This window comes from Oncorhynchus keta, chromosome 25 (genome assembly GCF_023373465.1).
Source record: "Oncorhynchus keta strain PuntledgeMale-10-30-2019 chromosome 25, Oket_V2, whole genome shotgun sequence".
Taxonomy (NCBI): Eukaryota; Metazoa; Chordata; class Actinopteri; order Salmoniformes; family Salmonidae; genus Oncorhynchus; species Oncorhynchus keta.
Window position 1 is genome coordinate 7,291,171 of NC_068445.1, and position 19,932 is coordinate 7,311,102.

Consider the following 19,932-nt stretch of genomic DNA (forward strand, 5'->3'; position numbering starts at 1 on the left):
CAGGCTATTGATGAATTCAAGACAAACTCATTTCTAGTGATCTCAGATTCTCAGTTTGTCCGTGTCAATGTAGCCTGTCATTTCGATCATTCGTGAGGTATTAAAAATAGTATGCTCTTAATCTAATATGATGTAGAATTAATTTCATTCAATGTTTTAATAAAAGGTAACATTTTTCACGGACACGAAGCTCCACCCCCCTCCTCATGTATTCTGGTACATCAGAGCCCCGCAAGTCACCCCCCTCTCTGGCACACTGTTCTGGCACCTACCAATTTACAAATTAAGCTCTGCATTGTTGATATAGTCCCAAAATGTTTTGCTTGTCAGCGATCAAGTTTTCAAGATATATAACTTTCAAAATACAGAAATACAGCTGCAGAAATCATATTCTGCAAAACACAGCATCATATGATTCAAAATGCATCATACCAGCTGTAATTCTGAAAATTTGACTACATACATGCAAAACGTTTTGGGACAATATCAACATTGGACTAATGAAACAAATACCAAAATATAGTTTTGGGGTGGAGTTTTCCATTTAGGCAAACAAGTCAATACTGCTGACACATAGGAAGAGTTCATCATTCCATGATTGAAGAGGCTGTGCTAAACAAACCCCCTTATGACCTTATGCAGGCATTCAGGCCACGGATATGCCTCTCTCTCTCTCTCTCTCTCTCTCTCTCTCTCTCTCTCTCTCTCTCTCTCTCTCTCTCTCTCTCTCTCTCTCTCTCTCTCTCTCTCTCTCTCTCTCTCTCTCTCTCTCTCTCTCTCTCTCTCTCTCTCTCTCTCTCTCTCTCTCTCTCTCTCTCTCTCTCTCTCTCTCAGGCCACAGATATGCCTCTCTCTCTCTCTCTCTCTCTCAGGCCACGGATATGCCTCTGTCTCTCTCTTTCTCTCTCTCTCTCTCTCTCTCTCTCTCGAATCACCCTTCAGTCACCCGCTTGTCACCAGTTGATCATGTCTCTCACATGTCCCCACAGCTTAGTGATCCACAGGTTGACCCCCAGCTCTGTCAGGTATTGCAGCTCGGGTGTGAGCATCTTACGGCACAGCTTGATGTGGGCCTTGTCCACGTTTTTTTTCAGGTTGTAGCCCATGATGGACTTCTCCCCGATGGGCTGCCAGGGCTGCATGACTGTCTCCTGGATGTTATCTGCATCCACAGCATGCCCTCCCTCAATACAGACGGCCGCCATCTCTGCATTCCTTCTCCGGAGCTCCGCCACGTCGTCAGCCATCCGCTGGTGCCCGTATGCCTCCACCTTCCTCCAAAAGGTGGCATTGAAGTGTTGGTAAAGCATCCAGTCCACGGCGTTCCACTCCAGGGCCTTGGCCCTCAACTCTGGGGTCAGTTTGGACACGGTGGAGCCCTTCCGGGCGTTGAGCTTGAAGAAGAGCAGGTCGTCCATCTCCCAACAGAGGGCGTCCATGAGCAGGATGAGGGACTCCTCAAAGTGCTCCACCAGCATGACCAGCTGGAAGCAGCCTGCGATGGCCCGGATGCCTTCCTCCACCCTCGGGTCGCCCAGCTCCAGAGTGTTGTCCTGCCCGAAGTCGAAGAACAGAAGATTCTTGAGGTAGAAGGAGTTGAAGCCATCAGGGTCAAAGTAGTGGCGGGGGTCACGCAGGAACTCCCCCATCTTGTCCTTGCCTGGTATTTTCCAGGTCATGGGCACCAGGCGGCCAAAGTAATGGAAGGAGGATTCAAAGAGCTCAGCCGGGTCTCTGAGGACGGTGATGTAGGAGGTGTCTGTGGGGAGCACCTTGGCCACCTCCGGTGCATTGAAGCGCATGTGGTTGCATATGATATTGAAGCACATGCCAGGCCTGTAGTCCTTGACCTGGGAGCGTTGGAATGAGGATGGGTAGAAGAAGTCGTTACGGCTGTTTGGAAAGGCAAACTTGAGCCTGTGCTTTTCTCCGAAGCGGAAGAGGATGTTGAGGAGCGTGCTGCTGGCCGTCTTGTGGGTCTTCATGAACATGACATCCACTTTGGGAGTGCAGAGGCCCGTCTGTCCCATGGCATACTGGGAGCCATTTCTGAGTGGTGAGGCGTGGGCTTGAGCCGGCCGATGAGCGCAGGAGTAAGGCACTGGCACCCTATGGAGAGCAAGCGTACACATACAGTAACAGTCAAAAGTTTGGACACATCTACTCATTCAAGGATTTTTCTTTATTTTTTACTATTTTCTACATTGTAGAATAATAGTGAAGACATCAAAACTATGAAATAACACATATGGAATCATGTAGTAACCAAAAAAGTGTTAAACAAATCTAAATATATTTTATATTTGCGATTCTTCAAATAGCCACCCTTTGCCTTGATGATAGCTTTACACACTCTTGGCATTCTCTCAACCAGCTTCATGTTAAACTCACCTGGAAGGCATTTCAATTAACAGGTGTGACTTGTAAAAACTTAATTTGTGGAATTTCTTTCCGACTTAAATAACCAAGTCCATATTTTTGGCAAGAACAGCTCAAATAAGCAAAGAAAAACAACAGTTCATCATTACTTTAAGACTTTAAGGATAAGTTTATTATAATAAATGCTTCACAGAGTTCGTGACACATCTCAACACTCAGAGGAGACAGCATGAATTAGGCCTTCATGGTTGAATTGCTACAAAGACATAACTACTAAAGGACACAAATAAGAAGAAGAGACTTGCTTGGGCCAAGAAACACAAGCAATGGACATTAGACCGGTGGAAATCTGTCCTTTGGTCTGATGAGTCCAAATTTTAGATTTTAGGTTCCAACCGCCGTGTCTTTGTGAGACGCAGAGTAGGTGAACAGATGATCTCTGCATGTGTGGTTCCCATCGTGAAGCATGGATGAGGAGGTGTGATGGTGTGGGTGTGCTTAGCTGGTGACACTGTCAGTGATTTATTTAGAATTCAAGGCACACATAACCAGCATGGCTACCACAGGATTCTGCAGCGATAAGCCATCCCATCTGGTTTGCGCTTAGTGGGACTATCATTTGTTTTTTAGCAGTACACTGACTCAAAACAAAGCTGTGTAAGTGCTATTTTACCAAGAAGGAGAATGTTGGAGTGCTGCATCAGATGACCTGGCCTCCACAATCCCCGAACCTCAAACCAATTGAGATGGTTTGGGATGAGTTGGACCGCAGAGTTAAGGAAAAGCAGCCAACAAGTGCTCAGAATAGCTGGTTGAGAGAATGCCAAGAGTGTGCAAAGCTGTCATCACAGCAAGGTTGGCTAATTTGAAGAAGCTCAGATATAAAATGTATTTTGCTTTGTTTAACTCTTTTTTGGTTACTACATGATTCCACATGTGTTATTTCATAGTTGTGATGTCTTCACTGTTATTCTACGATGTAGAAAATAGTCCAAATAAAGAAAAACCCTTGAACGAGTAGGCGTGTCCAGTCTTTTGACAGATAGTGTACAACACAACACATCAAATCACAAATATGATCTGATTTACCATTATGCAATGACGTAGAGGACCCAAAACTAACTTTGCCTCTCATAGTAGCCTATTACCATCATTCATGTGGCAAATAAAGCAATCTGTATCATCTGTATACCATATATATTGCTACTGAATGTTGTTGATGCAATATTTACTGCAAATGATGCCCAACAACTTCCCCGGGTAAAAAGTGTCTAAAAGGGGCTTACTCGGGCAGGTTGAAGTGGACCTGTGGAGCAGAAAGGCAGTAGAGCAGGATCATACAGCTGGTAAGTAGGGTACCCAGGACAAGGCCTTTGCACATCGACCTCCACTGCCTCCCCTGTTTGACAACCATGGTCCCAAATTGAGGGCTATCTGAAACAAAAAAAAGCATTGTAAGTTATCCACAGTGTACAAAAACAATAGGCTGACAGTCCTGAAATCAACAAACTCCCTTTACTTTCATTGACATGGAGTCTGTTAGTCACTTGGATCCACTGTCTCCTGTTCCTAATGGTTTGGGAACACACGTCTCAGCTCAGCCAAATGGTTGTTTCCAATGAGCACATTCTGTGCTACTAGGTTTAACTACTAGGTTTATGTTGAGCGAATGAATGGCAAGAAATGTACATTCCTTGATCATTTGAACACACACACTGCATCCTTCATACAATTCCTTGAAAAAGGTGCAATGGGGAATTGTCCAAAGAAGAAACATGTCCCAGCACCAAATCATTAAACCTGTACTCAAGAATGTATCCTCATTTAAGTTGACATTCTGATACATAAGACAGGCTTAACATTGTAGAAGTCTTATTGTAAGACATTGTGAGGGATCACACCTATTCTTCCAATTATAAAGCGTTGTACCTGCATGCTTTTGAAAGTGCTGCGGCTACACCTTTACTCTGAACACGGGCACGGCGTAGCCACACAACAGCACGGACTGATATACCCTGTGGTTCTGTGTCATCTGTCCCTTAGATGAATAATGCACGGGGCTGGAAAGTGATCCAGTACGGATCTGCAGCCATTCAACCTGCAGCCTGAAATCAGATCGGACTGCACAGTGACCCAGAACAAGCTGGCAGCATTAAGTACGTAACGTGGGTCACCCAGTTGCAACCTAGAGCGTGCTCGAGCAACTATACTAAGGACAAACCAAGTCAAGGGAAATCTGTATCAAACTGCTCTTTATTTGACAGAAAGCTCCCACGGCTTTGTTGAAGTTTGACGTTTCCTCAATACTGAAATCTTCCGTGAACAACTAGGTCTAACATCAGCTAGAATCACCATCCCCATTTTGCAGACATTTGTGTGATAAATGGTTGTTTTTTTGGTGGAAAAGAAAACGTTCTGTGGCTGCTGGTCACTCAGTGATGGAGTTGAAAATGGGGCTATTGTCTTCTGCTCCTTTGTCTGGGAGTTCCATGACGGGGCCATTATAGAGACATGTGAGGGGGCATTCTGCCTGCCCTTAGAGTCAGCCCAGGCACTGGGATATATGGGAGACATTTAAACGCTCGTCCCCCTGAATCAGGGATCTTTTCATGGAGCTGTTTAACCTGCCAATGGACCTTGGTATAGATGTGTGCTTCGTTAGGCTGAGCTCTTACTCTGGCTCTGGGAAGGATGCACACCTTTGTTGGGCAGGTGTCTGTTTTTGTGTAATGTTACATGTGGTATATTGTATCTACCAAGTATTGTCTGATATGGGTAGGAGCTAAGAAGTAACAGTGACTTTAGAAAGTATACACCCCTTGACTTTTTCTACGTTATGTTGTGTTACAGCCTGAATTTAAAATGGATTCAATTGAGATGTTTTTGTAACTGGCCTACACACAATACCCCATAATGTCAAAGTCGGAATTTATACTAATTATTTAAAAATTAAAAGCTGAAATGTCTTGAGTCAATAAGTACTCAATCATTTGTTATGGCAAGCCTAAATAAATTCAGGAGTGAAAATTTGCTTAACAAGTCACATAATAAGTTGCATGGACTCTGTGGGCAATAATAGTGTTTAACATGATTTTTTATGAGTAACTAGTCTCTGTACCCCACACATACAATTATCTTTAAGGTCCCTCAGTTTAGCAGTGAATTTTAAACAGGGAAGTTATCCAATACCTCGCAAAGAAGAGATGGGAGAAAAAAAAGCAGACATTGAATATCCCTTTGAGCATGGTGCAGTTATTAATTACAATTTGGCTGGTGTATCAATACACCCAGTCACTACAAAGATACAGACATCCTTCCTAACTCAGTTGAAGGAGAGGAAGGAAATCGCTCAGGAATTAAACCATAAGTCCAACGATGACTTTAAAACAGTTACAGAGTTTAACGGCTGTGATAGGAGAAAACTGAAGATGGATCAACAACATTGGAGTTACTCCACAATACAAACCTAATTGACAGAGTGAAAGGAAGTAAGACTGTACAGAAGAAAAATATCGCCCTGAATACAAAGTGTTATGTTTGGGTCAAATCCAATGCAGCACATTACTGAGTACCACTCTCCATATCTTCAAGCATCATGCTATGGGTATGCTTGTAATCGTTAAGGACTGGGGAGTTTTTCAGGATAATAATTGGCAAATGTTTGCAAAATCCAGGTGAGGAAAGCTCTTAGAGACTTACCCAGAAAGTCTCACACCTGTAATCGCGGTATTGACTCAGGGGTTTGAGTACTTACCTAATCAAGATATCTAATCAAGATATCTAATCACAATATATTAGTGTTTTATTTTTCATGATATAAAAAAAAACAAATGTTCACATTTTTCTTCCACTTTGACATTACAGAGTATTTAGTGCAGATGGTTGACAAACAATGACAATGACATCCAATCCCACTTTGTAATAACAGCATGTGGGAAAAGGAGTGTGAATACTTTCTGTTTGTCTACAACCCCATTCAAATGGAATTGTATGGTGAAGGGCAATGGTAAAAGTCACTCTCTCCACAAATCGTATAAGCAGTATCATAAGCAGTATCATAATCTTCAGTCACCTAAGCACATATTGACATACTGTGCATGAAAACATTCATGGCAATGAACCCCAAACAGAGACATTCAGGAAAACATTCAATGTGAGGGCTAAGTTGCTATGCACACCATCACAGTCATTGCCAATGCCCAAATAACTCATGTCTGAATGAAACCTGCTATGGAATAGGTTAGGTAGGTTAGGTCTGAGGAGCATGATTAGACACTAGCACAACCACTTCCACACTCCAGGGGGCAGCAGCAACCGGGTCCAGATGCTCTGTCAAGCCTTGGTAAAGTGTGCAGGTGTGGGCAATTAGGAGTTTAGTCAATCCTTGAGAGAGAGGTGGCTATAGAGCCTCTCGGCGTGACAGTTTATGTTTTTTTAGTTCAATTCTTCAGTTTCCACAATGTACAGTTGTACTCAGAAGTTTACATACACCTTAGCCAAATACATTTAAACTCAGTTTTTCACAATTCCTGACATTTAATCCTAGTAAAGATTCCCTGACTTAGGTTAGTTAGGATCACCACTTTATTTTAAGAATGTGAAATGTCAGAATAATAGTAGAGAGAAATATTTATTTCAGCTTTTATTTCTTTCATCACATTCCCAGTGGGTCAGAAGTTTACATACACTCAATTAGTATTTGGTAGCATTGCCTTTAAATTGTTGAACATGGGTCAAGCATTTCGGTTAGCCTTCCACAATAAGTTGGGTGAATTTTGGCCCATTGCTTCTGACAGAGCTGGTGCAGCTGAGTCAGATTTGTAGGCCTCCTTGCACGCACACGCTTTATCAGTTCTGCTCACAAATTTTCTATGGGATTGAGGTCAGGGCTTTGTGATGACCACTCCAATACCTTGACTTTGTTGTCCTTAAGCCATTTTGCAACCACTTTGGAAGTATGCTTGGGGTCATTGTCAATTTGGAAGACCCATGTGCGACCAAGCTTTAACTTCCTGACTGAGGTCTTGAGATGTTGCTTCAATATATCCACATACTTTTACATTCCTCATGATGCCATCTATTTTGTGAAGTGCACCAGTCACTCCTGCAGCAAAGTACCCCCATAACATAATGGTGCCACTCCCGTGCTTCATGGTTGGGATGGTGTTCTTCGGCTTGCAAGCATCCCACTTTTTCCTCCAAACATTATGGCCAAACAGTTCTATTTTTGTTTCATAAGACCAGAGGACATTTCTCCAAAAAGTATGACCTTTGTCCCCATGTGCAGTTGCAAACCGTAGTCTGGCTTTTTTATGGCAGTTTTGGAGCAGTGGCTTCTTCCTTGCTGAGCGGCCTTTCAGGTTATGTCGGACTCGTTTTACTGTGGATATAGATATGTTTGTACCTGTTTCCTCCAGCATCTTCACAAGGTCCTTTGCTGTTGTTCTGGGATTAATTTGCACTTTTCGCATCAAAGTACGTTCATCTCTAGGAGACAGAATACATCTCCTTCCTGGGTGGTATGACGGCTGTATGGTCCCATGGTGTTTATACTTGCGTACTATTGTTTGTACAGATGAATGTGGTACCTTCAGGCGATTGGAAATTGCTCCCAAGGTTGAACCAGACTTGTGGAGGTCTACAATATTTTCTCTGAGGTCTTGGCAGATTTTGTGGGATTTTCCCATGATGTCATACAAAGAAGCACTGAGTTTGAAGGTAGGTCTTGAAATACATCAACAAATACACCTTCAATTGACTCAAGTGAAGTCAATTAGCCTATCAGAAGCTTCTAAAGCCATGACATCATTTTCTGGAATTTTCCAAGCTTTTTAAATGCACCGTCAATTTAGTGTATGTAAACTTCTGACCCACTGGAATTGTGATACAGTGAATTAATTGTAAGTGATATAATCTGTCTGTAAACAATTTTTGGAAAAATGACTTGTGTCATGGACAAAGTAGATGTCCTAACTGTCTTGCCAAAACTATAGTTCATTATCAAGAAATTTGTGGAGTGGTTGAAAAATGATCGCGCTCTAGAGACTCCTGTGGTGGGCCGGGCGCATGCACGCTGACACAGTCTCCAGTTGGACGGGATTTCCTCCAACACATTGGTGCAGCTGGCTTCCGGGTTAAGCCAGCAGTGTGTCAAAAAGCAGTGTGGCTGGACAGGGTCGTGTTTCGGCGGACGCAGGGCTCACGAACTTTGCCTCTCCCGAGTCTATATGGGAGTTGCAGCGATGGGACAAGACTGTAACTACCAATTGGATATCACGAAAGGGGTAAAAAGAAAGAAAGAAAGAACTTAGCCACTCCCTTTGCCCTCAGAACAGCCTCGAATTGTTAAGGCATGGACTCTGCAAGGTGTCAAAAGCTTTACACAGGGATGCTGGCCCATGAAGACTCAAATAATTGAGAATTTCAATAAGCATTTTTCTATGGCTGGCCATGCTTTCCACCTGGCTACTCCTACCCCGGTCAACAGCACTGCACCCCCACAGTAACTCGCCCAAGCCTTCCCCATTTCTCCTTCTCCCAAATCCAGTCAGCTGATGTTCTGAAAGAGCTGCAAAATCTGGACCCCTACAAATCAGCTGGGCTAGACAATCTGGACCCTTTCTTTCTAAAATGATCTGCCGAAATTGATGCCACCCCTATTACTAGCCTGTTCAACCTCTCTTTCGTGTCGTCTGAGATTCCCAAAGATTGGAAAGCAGCTGCGGTCGTCCCCCTCTTCAAGGGGGGGGGGGGCACTCTTGACCCAAACTGCTACAGACCTATCTATCCTACCCTGCCTTTCTAAGGTCTTCGAAAGCCAAGTCAACAAACAGCTTACCGACCATTTCGAATCTCACCATACCTTCTCTGCTATGCAATCTGGTTTCAGAGCAGGTCATGGGTGCACCTCAGCCACGCTCATGGTCCTAAACGATATCTTAACCGCCATCGATAAGAAACATTACTGTGCAGCCGTATTCATTGATCTGGCCAAGGCTTTCGACTCTGTCAATCACCACATCCTCATCGGCAGACTCGACAGCCTTGGTTTCTCAAATGATTGCCTCACCTGGTTCACCAACTACTTCTCTGATAGAGTTCAGTGTGTCAAATCGGAGGGTCTGCTGTCCGGACCTCTGGCAGTCTCTATGGGGGTGCCACAGGGTTCAATTCCTGGACCAACTCTCTTCTCTGTATACATCAATGATGTCGCTCTTGCTGCTGGTGAGTCTCTGATCCACCTCTACGCAGACGACACCATTCTGTATACTTCTGGCCCTTCTTTGGACACTGTGTTAACAACCCTCCAGGCAAGCTTCAATGCCATACAACTCTCCTTCCGTGGCCTCCAATAGCTCTTAAATACAAGTAAAACTAAATGCATGCTCTTCAACCCATTGCTGCCTGCACCTACCCGCCTGTCCAACATCACTACTCTGGACGGCTCGGGCTTAGAATACGTGGACATCTACAAATACCTAGGTGTCTGGTTAGACTGTAAACTCTCCTTCCAGACCCACATCAAACATCTCCAATCCAAAGTTAAATCTAGAATTGGCTTCCTATTTCGCAACAAAGCATCCTTCACTCATGCTGCCAAACATACCCTTGTAAAACTGACCATCCTACCAATCCTCGACTTCGGCGATGTCATTTACAAAATAGCCTCCAATACCCTACTCAACAAATTGGATGCAGTCTATCACAGTGCAATCCGTTTTGTCACCCAAGCCCCATATACTACCCACCATTGTGACCTGTACGCTCTCGTTGGCTAGCCCTCGCTTCATATTCGTCGCCAAACCCACTGGCTCCATGTAATCTACAAGACCCTGCTTATCTCAGCTCGCTGGTCACCATAGCATCACCCAACTGTAGCACGTGCTCCAGCAGGTATATCTCTCTGGTCACCCCCAAAAACCAATTCTTTCTTTGGCCGCCTTTCCTTCCAGTTCTCTGCTGCCAATGACTGGAACGAACTACAAAAATCTCTGAAACTGGAAACACTTATCTCCCTCACTAGCTATAAGCACCAACTGTCAGAGCAGCTCACAGATTACTGCACCTGTACATAACCCACCTATAATTTAGCCCAAACAACTACCTCTTTCCCTACTGTATTTATTTTATTGATTTATTTATTTTGCTCCTTTGCACCCCATTATTTTTATTTCTACTTTGCACATTCTTCCACTGCAAATCTACCATTCCAGTGTTTTACTTGCTATATTGTATTTACTTTGCCACCATGGCCTTTTTTTTGTCTTTACCTCCCTTATCTCACCTCATTTGCTCACATCATATATATACTTGTTTATACTGTATTATTGACTGTATGTTTGTTATACTCCATGTGTAACTCTGTGTCGTTGTATGTGTCGAACTGCTTTGCTTTATCTTGGCCAGGTCGCAATTGTAAATGAGAACTTGTTCTCAACTTGCCTACCTGGTTAAATAAAGGTGAAATAAATACATAAAAAATGCCTCCCACAGTTGTGTTAAGTTGGCTGGATGTCCTTTGGGTGGTGGTCCATTCTTTATACACACTGGAAACTTTTGGGCTGAAAAACCCATCAGCCTTGCAGTTCTTGACACAAATCGGTGTGCCCGGAACCTACTACCTTACCCCGTTCAAAGGCATTTAACTATTTTTTTTTGCCAATTCACCCTCTGAATGGCCATGTCTGAATTGTCTCAAGGTTTAAAAATCATTCTTTAACCTGTCTCCTCCCCTTGATCTACACTGATTGAGGTAGATGTAACAAGTGACATCAATAAGAGATCATAGCTTTAACCTGGATTCACTTAGTCAGTCTATGTAATGGAAAGAGCAGGTGTACATAATGTTTTGTACATAATTTAATAAGATTATTAAATTAAAAGATGTTGCTGACTTCACAACAGAACACTTAAACTGGAACGACACTCTCAGTAACAGTTACACAAAAGTACAGTTGAAATCAGAGGTTTACATACACTTAGGTAAGAGTCATTAAAACGCGTTCAACCCTCCCACTCTGTCTGCCGTATTCTCTCTTTGCTCTTGTTTTCCCTGTTAGGGTGCCTGTGGGCGGAGTTGGGAGAGTCATCAGCTACATGGGAAACACCTGGGCCCAGTGTGTCCCATGATAAATACACCACTTCCCCATTCATGGAGGAGACTCTCTCCACGCAGACACCTTCATGGATTTTGTTGTGTTTCTTGGTGGGTTTTTTTTTGGTTGTTTGCTTTAGCATCTTTCAACACCCTGCATTAGCACATTCATTCATGCAAAACACTCACTTACACACCATTGTATATTGTACTTAGTTACTGTATTTAATAAATATATATTTTGTTACTCCTTGTCTCCAAGTTGTCTCCCTTTTGTTACGGGCTTTGAGCCGGTTCGTGTCACAACCACTCCACAAATTTCTTGTTAACGAACTATAGTTTTGGCAAGTTGGTTAGGACATCTGCTTTGTGCATGACACAAATAATTATTCCAACAAAGGTTTACAGACAAATTATTTCACTTATCATTCACTGTATCACAATTCCAGTGGGACAGAAGTTTACATACACTAACTTGACTGTGCCTTTAAACAGCTTGGAAAATTCCCAAAAAATGATGTCATGGCTTTAGAAGCTTCTGATAGGCTAATTGACATTTGAGGCAATTGGAGGTGTGGCTGTAGTTCAAGGCCTACCTTCAAACTCAGTTCCTCTTTGCTTGACATCATGGGAAAATCAAAAAATCAGCCAAGACCTCAGAAATAGAATTGTAGACCTCCACAATTCTGGTTCATCCTTGGGCGCAATTCCAAACGCCTGAAGGTACCACATTTATCTTTACAAACAATAGTACACAAGTATAAACACCATGGGACCATGCAGCTGTCATACCGCTCAGGAAGGAGACTCGTTCTGTCTCCTAGAGATGAACGTACTTTGGTGTGAAAAGTGCAAATCAATCCCAGAACAACAGCAAAGGACCTTATGAAAATGCTGGAGGAAACGGGTACAAAAGTATCTACAGTAAAACAAGTCCTATATCGACATAACCTGAAAGCCTACTCGGCAAGGAAGAAGCCACTGCTCCAAAACCGCCATATAAAATCCAGACTGCGGTTTGCAACTGCACATGGGGACAAAGATCGTACTATTAGGAGAAATGTCCTCTGGTCTGATGAAACAAAAATAGAACTGTTTGGAGGAAAAAGGGGGAGCCAAAGAACACCATCCCAACCGTGAAGCATGGGGGTGGCAGCATCATGTTGTGGGGGTGCTTTGCTGCAGGAGGGACTGGTGCACTTCACAAAATAGATAGCATCATGAAGAATGGAAAAGTATGTGGACATATTGAAGCAACATCTCAAGACCTCAGTCAGGAAGTTAAAGCTTGGTTGCAAATGGGTCTTCCAAATGGACAATGACCCCAAGCATACTTCCAAAGTTGTGGCAAAATGGCTTAAGGACAACAAAGTCAAGGTATTGGAGTGGCCATCACAAAGCCCTGACCTCAATCCTATAGAATATTTGTGGGAAGAACTGAAAAAGCATGTGTGAACAAGGAGGCCTACAAACCTGACTCAGTTACGCCAGCTCCATCAGGTGGAATGGGCCAAAATTCACCCAACTTATTGTGGGAGGCTTGTGGAAGGTTACCCTAAATGTTTGACCGAAGTTAAACAATTTAAAGGCAATGCTACCAAATACTAATTGAGTATTTGTAAACGTCTGACCCACTGGGAATGTGTTGAAAGAAACAAAATTCTTAAAATAAAGTGGTGATCCTAACTGACCTAAAACAGGGAATTTTTACTAGGATTAAATGTCATGAATTGTGAAAAACTGAGTTTAAATGTATTTGGCTAAGGTGTATGTAAACTTCCGACTTCAACTGTATCTTCTGAACTTAGAACTATAAGGTTCTATCTGAAAAAAGATTATTCCAAGATAATTGGCTTTAATGTTCCAAACCCTCATTTAGTTTGAATGTATTCTGTCAGCATTTTTAAAAACTTAACAACATGAATTGTGGTATTTGCAAACCATGCCCCCCAAATATTCTAATGAGTCCCCGCCTCTACATTATGAAGTAACTGGGCTTGGTGTGGGCTATCCCTTGCCCTTGTTTGGTTTGGTGTGGGCTGGCCCTTGTTGGATTTGGTGGGGTCCTGGCCCATGTTGGGCTGGTTCCAGCTTGGCCAGTAGTTCCTAATCAGGCGGTATTTGGCCTTTCCACAGCTTAAAATGCACGAGAGGGTTTGATTTGATTTATTAGGATCCCTGTTTGCCGATGCCTATAGAGTACCACAGTATGAGTCTTAATACCCATAAAACCTAGCGGTCAAACAGGGAAATGGTTCCAATCGTATTTTCAACCATTCATTTTCCCATAAAGGATTTTAGAAACACTTAAAATAAGGACGGTGTTTCGTGTTGGCTAACCATGGAGTTGTGATAACTGTGTAAATCTCTCTAGGACAAGGTGACTTTTATCAATGTATTCACCTGTATTTACCATTGTATGCTAATTAGCTCTTAATTTGTCTATCGTAAAGAACTACAAATGCCATGATGATCTGGACGAGATTGCCGAATCAAGGCTGTTAGGTTCTAGTTATCAGAGTAAAAACTCGACGGACACTACAAAAGCTTACAGCAAGTTTATCGTCCCCCAAAGGATCGAACAGCTGAACCGGAAAAAAAAAACATGTTCACAATAGTGGTGGTATATGATTTGAGGTGGAATCTCCTCCTTCTCTCCAAACACTACATCTCTGTTACTAGGCAGGAAATTAAGGGACTCGAGCTAAAAACTGTTCCTTCTCCCTTAACGTGACCTGACCTCGACCCCCTTCATCACAAATCCATGGCTCTCTCCCTTTATCAATGCCTGCCACGTGATCGTTTTCCCTCCACTCGATACATTCCAAGCTTAATTGCCCCCACCATATACTTTCCTCCTACAGGTAACCATTAACTTCTGGTGTAGACCCTCTAAACCTAAGCACTCAATATTTCAATAGGATACCAGATAATTAACCCTATTCCAAGTTTAGGAGTTAAAACCCAGAATCCATCAAGGTTTAGGTAAGAATTTCTGGATTAACTATCTAATGTTAGCTAAATGTAGTAATTAATAAATTGGCTACGTTTCTTTAAATGGACAATTCTGTGAAATGTCTTGTGCAGGTTTTAAATTGATACAATACCTGTTAGCCAAGGTGTCCGTTAGAGATGACGTGCAGGAGCTTGCAGTGATACTTTGATGCTAATTAGTATTTTTGAATATGAGAGTAAATAGAGCCAAATATATTGATATACAGTGCCTTGCGAAAGTATTCGGCCCCCTTGAACTTTACGGCCTTTTGCCACATTTCAGGCTTCAAACATAAAGATATAAAACTGTATTTTTTTGTGAAGAATCAACAACAAGTGGGACACAATCCTGAAGTGGAACGACATTTATTGGATATTTCAAACTTTTTTAACAAATCAAAAACTGCAAAATTGGGCATGCAAAATTATTCAGCCCCCTTAAGTTAATACTTTGTAGCACCACCTTTTGCTGCGATTACAGCTGTAAGTCGCTTGGGGTATGTCTCTATCAGCTTTGCACATCGAGAGACTGACATTTTTTCCCATTCCTCCTTGCAAAACAGCTCGAGCTCAGTGAGGTTGGATGGAGAGCATATGTGAACAGCAGTTTTCAGTTCTTTCCACAGATTCTCGATTGGATTCAGGTCTGGACTTTGACTTGGCCATTCTAACACCCGGATATGTTTATTTTTGAACCATTCCATTGTAGATTTTGCTTTATGTTTTGGATCATTGTCTTGTTGGAAGACAAATCTCCGTCCCAGTCTCAGGTCTTTTGCAGATTCCATCAGGTTTTCTTCCAGAATGGTCCTGTAAGTCGCTCTGGATAAGAGCGTCTGCTAAATGACTTAAATGTAATGTAATGTAATGTAAATGTATTTGGCTCCATCCATCTTCCCATCAATTTTAACCATCTTCCCTGTCCCTGCTGAAGAAAAGCAGGCCCAAACCATGATGCTGCCACTACCATGTTTGACAGTGGGGATGGTGTGTTCGGGGTGATGACCTGTGGTGCTTTTACGCCAAACATAACGTTTTGCATTGTTGCCAGAAAGTTCAATTTTGGTTTCATCTGACCAGAGCACCTTCTTCCACATGTTTGGTGTGTCTCCCAGGTGGCTTGTGGCAAACTTTAAACGACACTTTTTATGGATATCTTCAAGAAATGGCTTTCTTCTTGCCACTCTTCCATAAAGGCCAGATTTGTGCAATATACGACTGATTGTTGTCCTATGGACAGAGTCTCCCACCTCAGCTGTAGATCTCTGCAGTTCATCCAGAGTGATCATGGGCCTCTTGGCTGCATCTCTGATCAGTCTTCTCCTTGTATGAGCTGAAAGTTTAGAGGGACGGCCAGGTCTTGGTAGATTTGCAGTGGTCTGATACTCCTTCCATTTCAATATTATCGCTTGCACAGTGCTCCTTGGGATGTTTAAAGCTTGGGAAATCTTTTTGTATCCAAATCCGGCTTTAAACTTCTTCACAACAGTATCTCGGACCTGCCTGGTGTGTTCCTTGTTCTTCATGATGCTCTCTGCGCTTTTAAAGGACCTCTGAGACTATCACAGTGCAGGTGCATTTATACGGAGACTTGATTACACACAGGTGGATTGTATTTATCATCATTAGTCATTTAGGTCAATATTGGATCATTCAGAGATCCTCACTGAACTTCTGGAGAGAGTTTGCTGCACTGAAAGTAAAGGGGCTGAATAATTTTGCACGCCCAATTTTTCAGTTTTTGATTTGTTAAAAAAGTTTGAAATATCCAATAAATGTCGTTCCACTTCATGATTGTGTCCCACTTGTTGTTGATTCTTCACAAAAAAAATACAGTTTTATATCTTTATGTTTGAAGCCTGAAATGTGGCAAAAGGTCGCAAAGTTCAAGGGGGCCGAATACTTTCGCAAGGTACTGTAAGTCCGAGAGAGATTTACATGGTTATCAAAATGTCACGCCAGGGTAAGCCTACACGAAACAAAGCCCTTACTTTTAGTGTTTCTAAAATGGGAAAAATGAATGGTGGAAAACCATTTGGAATCATTTTCCTGTTTGACCGCTCGTTTTGATGGGTATTATGACACCTCCACTGTGGGGCTCTATGGCGACAGCTAGTCTTCAAGGATACTAATCGGCAGAGCAAAATGTACTTGGCGGTACAGTAACTGAAAAAGGTTGGGAACCACTGCGCTAGCCTGTGTTGTACTGGTGTGGGCTTGGTATGGGGAAAGCCCATGCAGGGCTAGCCCATGTTGGGCTGATGGGGTTGTTGTGGGCTAGCCCATGTTAAGCCCATGCTAAGCCCCTGCCCACCAAATACCCAAATGGGGCCAATAGGGCCATGTTTGCTGGGTAGTCAGGTTACAGAACAATTAGGCAAGCCTAGGCCCCCTAGAACCAGTGAGTATAGTGTAACAGTATTATCAGTTCTGTAACAGGCCATATTGGCTGCTCTATCATTTGAAAAAAAATTCTTCAACCCAAATTTCAGAACTCAAACTTGAGATAAGATATTTTAGTTGCACATTATGATCATTCTATTATACCTATGTCAAAGAATAAGACAAAAAAATAGGTGTTTAGAACCAGTGGTGGAAAAAGTACTAAATTGTCATACTTGAGTAAAAGTAATAGAATAGAAAATGATTCACCCAGTAAAATACTACTTGAGTAAAAGTCTAAAAGTATTTGGTTTAAAAAGTACTTATGAACAGTTGTGAAAAAAGTAATCAATTGTCATACTGCTATAGATCCAATTCCTTATATTAAGCAAACCAGATGGCACAATTTTTTACATATGCAGTATTTGTGTTTAGTGAGTCTGCCTGATCAGAGGCAGTCGAGATGACAACGCATTATATTGATAGGTGTGAATTGGACCATTTTGCTGTCCAGCCTGAGCATTTGAAATGTAACGAGTACTTTTGGGTGCCAGGACAAATGTAATGGAATAAAAAGTACATATTTGATTTTTGAATGTAGTTGAGTAAAAGTAAAATTGTCAACAATGTAAATAGTAAAGTACAGATACCCCCCAAAACTACTTAAGTAGTATTTTTACTGAAGTACTTTACATCACTGTTTAGAACCATAAATCAGTCTTGTAATATACATTTCAAAATACAAATCTGTGATTCTCTTTGTGAAAAACAACACTTACCCTTTTGTGCATAAATCCAGCAACTGCAGTTAGATTAAAAATGCCACTGAAGTTGAAACCTAGGACGGTTGTTTCTCCTCAGAGTGTATAGCAGTGAGTATAAGTAGAGCTGTCCGGTCCACTGGTGCCTTTTTCCTGCTCCCGTTGGATCGCACATGATGTCACAACCCCACCACATGGTCCAGTACTTTCCTTATCATTACATATAACAGCCCAACGCTCCGAAGCCCATTCACCTGGCAGGTGCTCTCTCTCTCTGTATATTATGCAAACCTGATGTCTCTGGCACCCTCCTCCTCCACTTTCAACTCTCAAAGTGATCAGGCTCCCTGTCAGGGGACTTGACACAGTGTGTGAAAGAGAGAGGCACATAGAGAAAGAGAGAGGGAGAGAGAGAGTGAGGGGGTAGAGGGACAGGGGAAGGGCTTTTTTTCTGTCTTTATACAGAAGGCTATTGAGAGCAGACACTGGAGTCAAGTCTGAGATGCAAGCTGATAGGAGGGCTAGCAAATTGTTTAAAAATAACATGCAGAGAGCCAATGCACAAAGCCCACGATTGTGCCAACTTATCAAGCCTGCTCTGTTTCACGACCGTATTGTTCTAAAGACTAGCTGTGCATATAGATCATTTGAAAACAAAATGAAAATAGGATTAATAACATAATGAAGTATGAATTAAGCAATAAAGCATGAGAACCCATGTATTATCATAAATACACACGGCCAAGGGATGTTCTTGGGCACAACATGAACAATAGGTTATAAATACACTGAAAAGACATGGGTATTGCATTTCATGTACACTTTGTTTTGTGGTGAACCCAGTTACATTACAGAACAATAGCCACAATTCATTTTTCAACTAAACAGCTGAACTTGAGGGATGGGCTTGAGAAATGTTCTGCTGTTCTCAACTGAAGGACCAACAGCTTATGTGTATTTTGAAACTATACCTTGTTTGGGTTATGATATATGGATTCTGTACTAAGTTTGTAAGTTATATTACTTAAGAATCAAAGGTATATGTAATACATTAATAAGACCAAGTTAAGTTGCAGCTGGCCCAGAACAGAGCGGCATGTCTTGCTCTTCCTTGTACTCGGAGGGATAATATTAATACTATGCATGCCAATCTCTCCTGGCTAAGAGTTGAGGAAAGACTGACTGTTTTTGTAAGAAACATTCATTTGTTGGAAATTGTTTGCATAGTCAACTTACGCACAGCACTGACACAAGCACTTACCCCACGAGACATGACACCAGAGGTCTTTTCACAGTCCCCAGGTCCAGAACAAATTCAAGGAAACGTACAGTATTATACAGAGCCTTATATGAAACTCCCTTCCACCTCATACAGCGCAAGTGAAAAGCAAACCCTGGTTTCAAAAAACAAATAAAGCAACACCTCTCCCACACATGACCTACAGTACCTTGTGTGTATGTACTGACATATAACTGATAGATGCAAACACACGACATGTTAATGTTTTAAATGTATGTCAATTGTAGTCTTTGGTCTGTAATGTCTTGGTATCCCAGTAAAACTAGCTGTCGCCCATTGGCGTCGGCTAATGGGGATCCTAGTTAATCTAATTGTGAGGAACAGCAGGAAATCTTACGTAAAAAGCTGATTTGATTCATTCTGCATTTTCAGTTTCATAATAAAGGCGTGTTACCGGACTCAGATTAAGCATATTCCTGGACCAAAATGCACTTTCAATGGAGATTTGCCGACTTCTTTGGACTCGTGAGAATATGGACAACTGTATTTGGTACCACTACCGTCCATTTAACGGCAGTATCACGGTGTCAATAGAGAATGATCCAGACGTACGAGCCAAAGATGGATTAGTTCATTTTACTCTGGGAAGCGGGATGTGACAATATGTTGTCATACAGCACTGACTATTACAGTAAAGGGAGGTGGGCACTGTCCCTCACTCTCCACACACTAAAGCCTTTCAATCCAGGAGAAAGCATAGGGATCACGCTGATCATCCCACCCTGCCTCTAACCCTTTCCCCCCCCAACACTCAGTCTTTTGTTGAAAGGGGTGCGTCCTGGCGAGTGCCAGGCTGAGACTCGGACTAGGCGGGCATGTGTGGAATGCAGATATGGCATGCTGGTAAATAGGGGGTGGCAAAGTGTTCTGTGCTTTCACATCACAGTTCCAGCAGCAAAGGTGGATGGATAGCTCGGTTCACGCGTGTGGAAAAGCGAACAGTGAAACCATGGCAACCTCCACGCCTCGATCCTCATGAGGCGGCATCAGATTCCACATCTCTGGTATCAGAGTTGGCCCAA

At 42.4% G+C, this 19,932-nt stretch overlaps 1 protein-coding gene across 3 annotated transcripts; it reads right to left on the bottom strand.

Annotated features, from left to right (window-relative positions):
- Nucleotides 1-704: 704 nt before the first annotated feature.
- On the bottom strand, nucleotides 705-18,978 carry LOC118358055 (galactosylceramide sulfotransferase-like). 3 transcript variants are annotated; one of them, XM_035735452.2, is made up of 3 exons: nucleotides 18,872-18,978; nucleotides 3,666-3,809; nucleotides 705-2,109 (listed from the first exon to the last, which is right to left on the bottom strand). In XM_035735452.2, the coding sequence occupies exons 2-3, from the start codon at nucleotides 3,791-3,793 to the stop codon at nucleotides 954-956; spliced, it is 1,284 nt and encodes a 427-aa protein (XP_035591345.1). In that variant the 5' UTR covers nucleotides 3,794-3,809; nucleotides 18,872-18,978; the 3' UTR covers nucleotides 705-953. The 3 variants fall into 3 exon arrangements, with proteins under 3 accessions (XP_035591345.1, XP_035591344.1, XP_035591343.1); XM_035735451.2 differs by having other exon boundaries at nucleotides 3,666-3,813; XM_035735450.2 differs by lacking the exon at nucleotides 18,872-18,978 and adding an exon at nucleotides 17,629-18,843 and having other exon boundaries at nucleotides 3,666-3,813.
- Nucleotides 18,979-19,932: the final 954 nt, after the last annotated feature.

Bases quoted from the DNA above. Each gene is read 5' to 3' on its own strand.
- LOC118358055 (XM_035735452.2), bottom strand. From the start codon at position 3,793: ATGGTTGTCAAACAGGGGAGGCAGTGGAGGTCGATGTGCAAAGGCCTT. The intron at 2,110-3,665 runs GTAAGCCCCTTT...TGCTCTCCATAG, and splicing joins GTCCACTTCAACCTGCCCGA to GGTGCCAGTGCCTTACTCCT.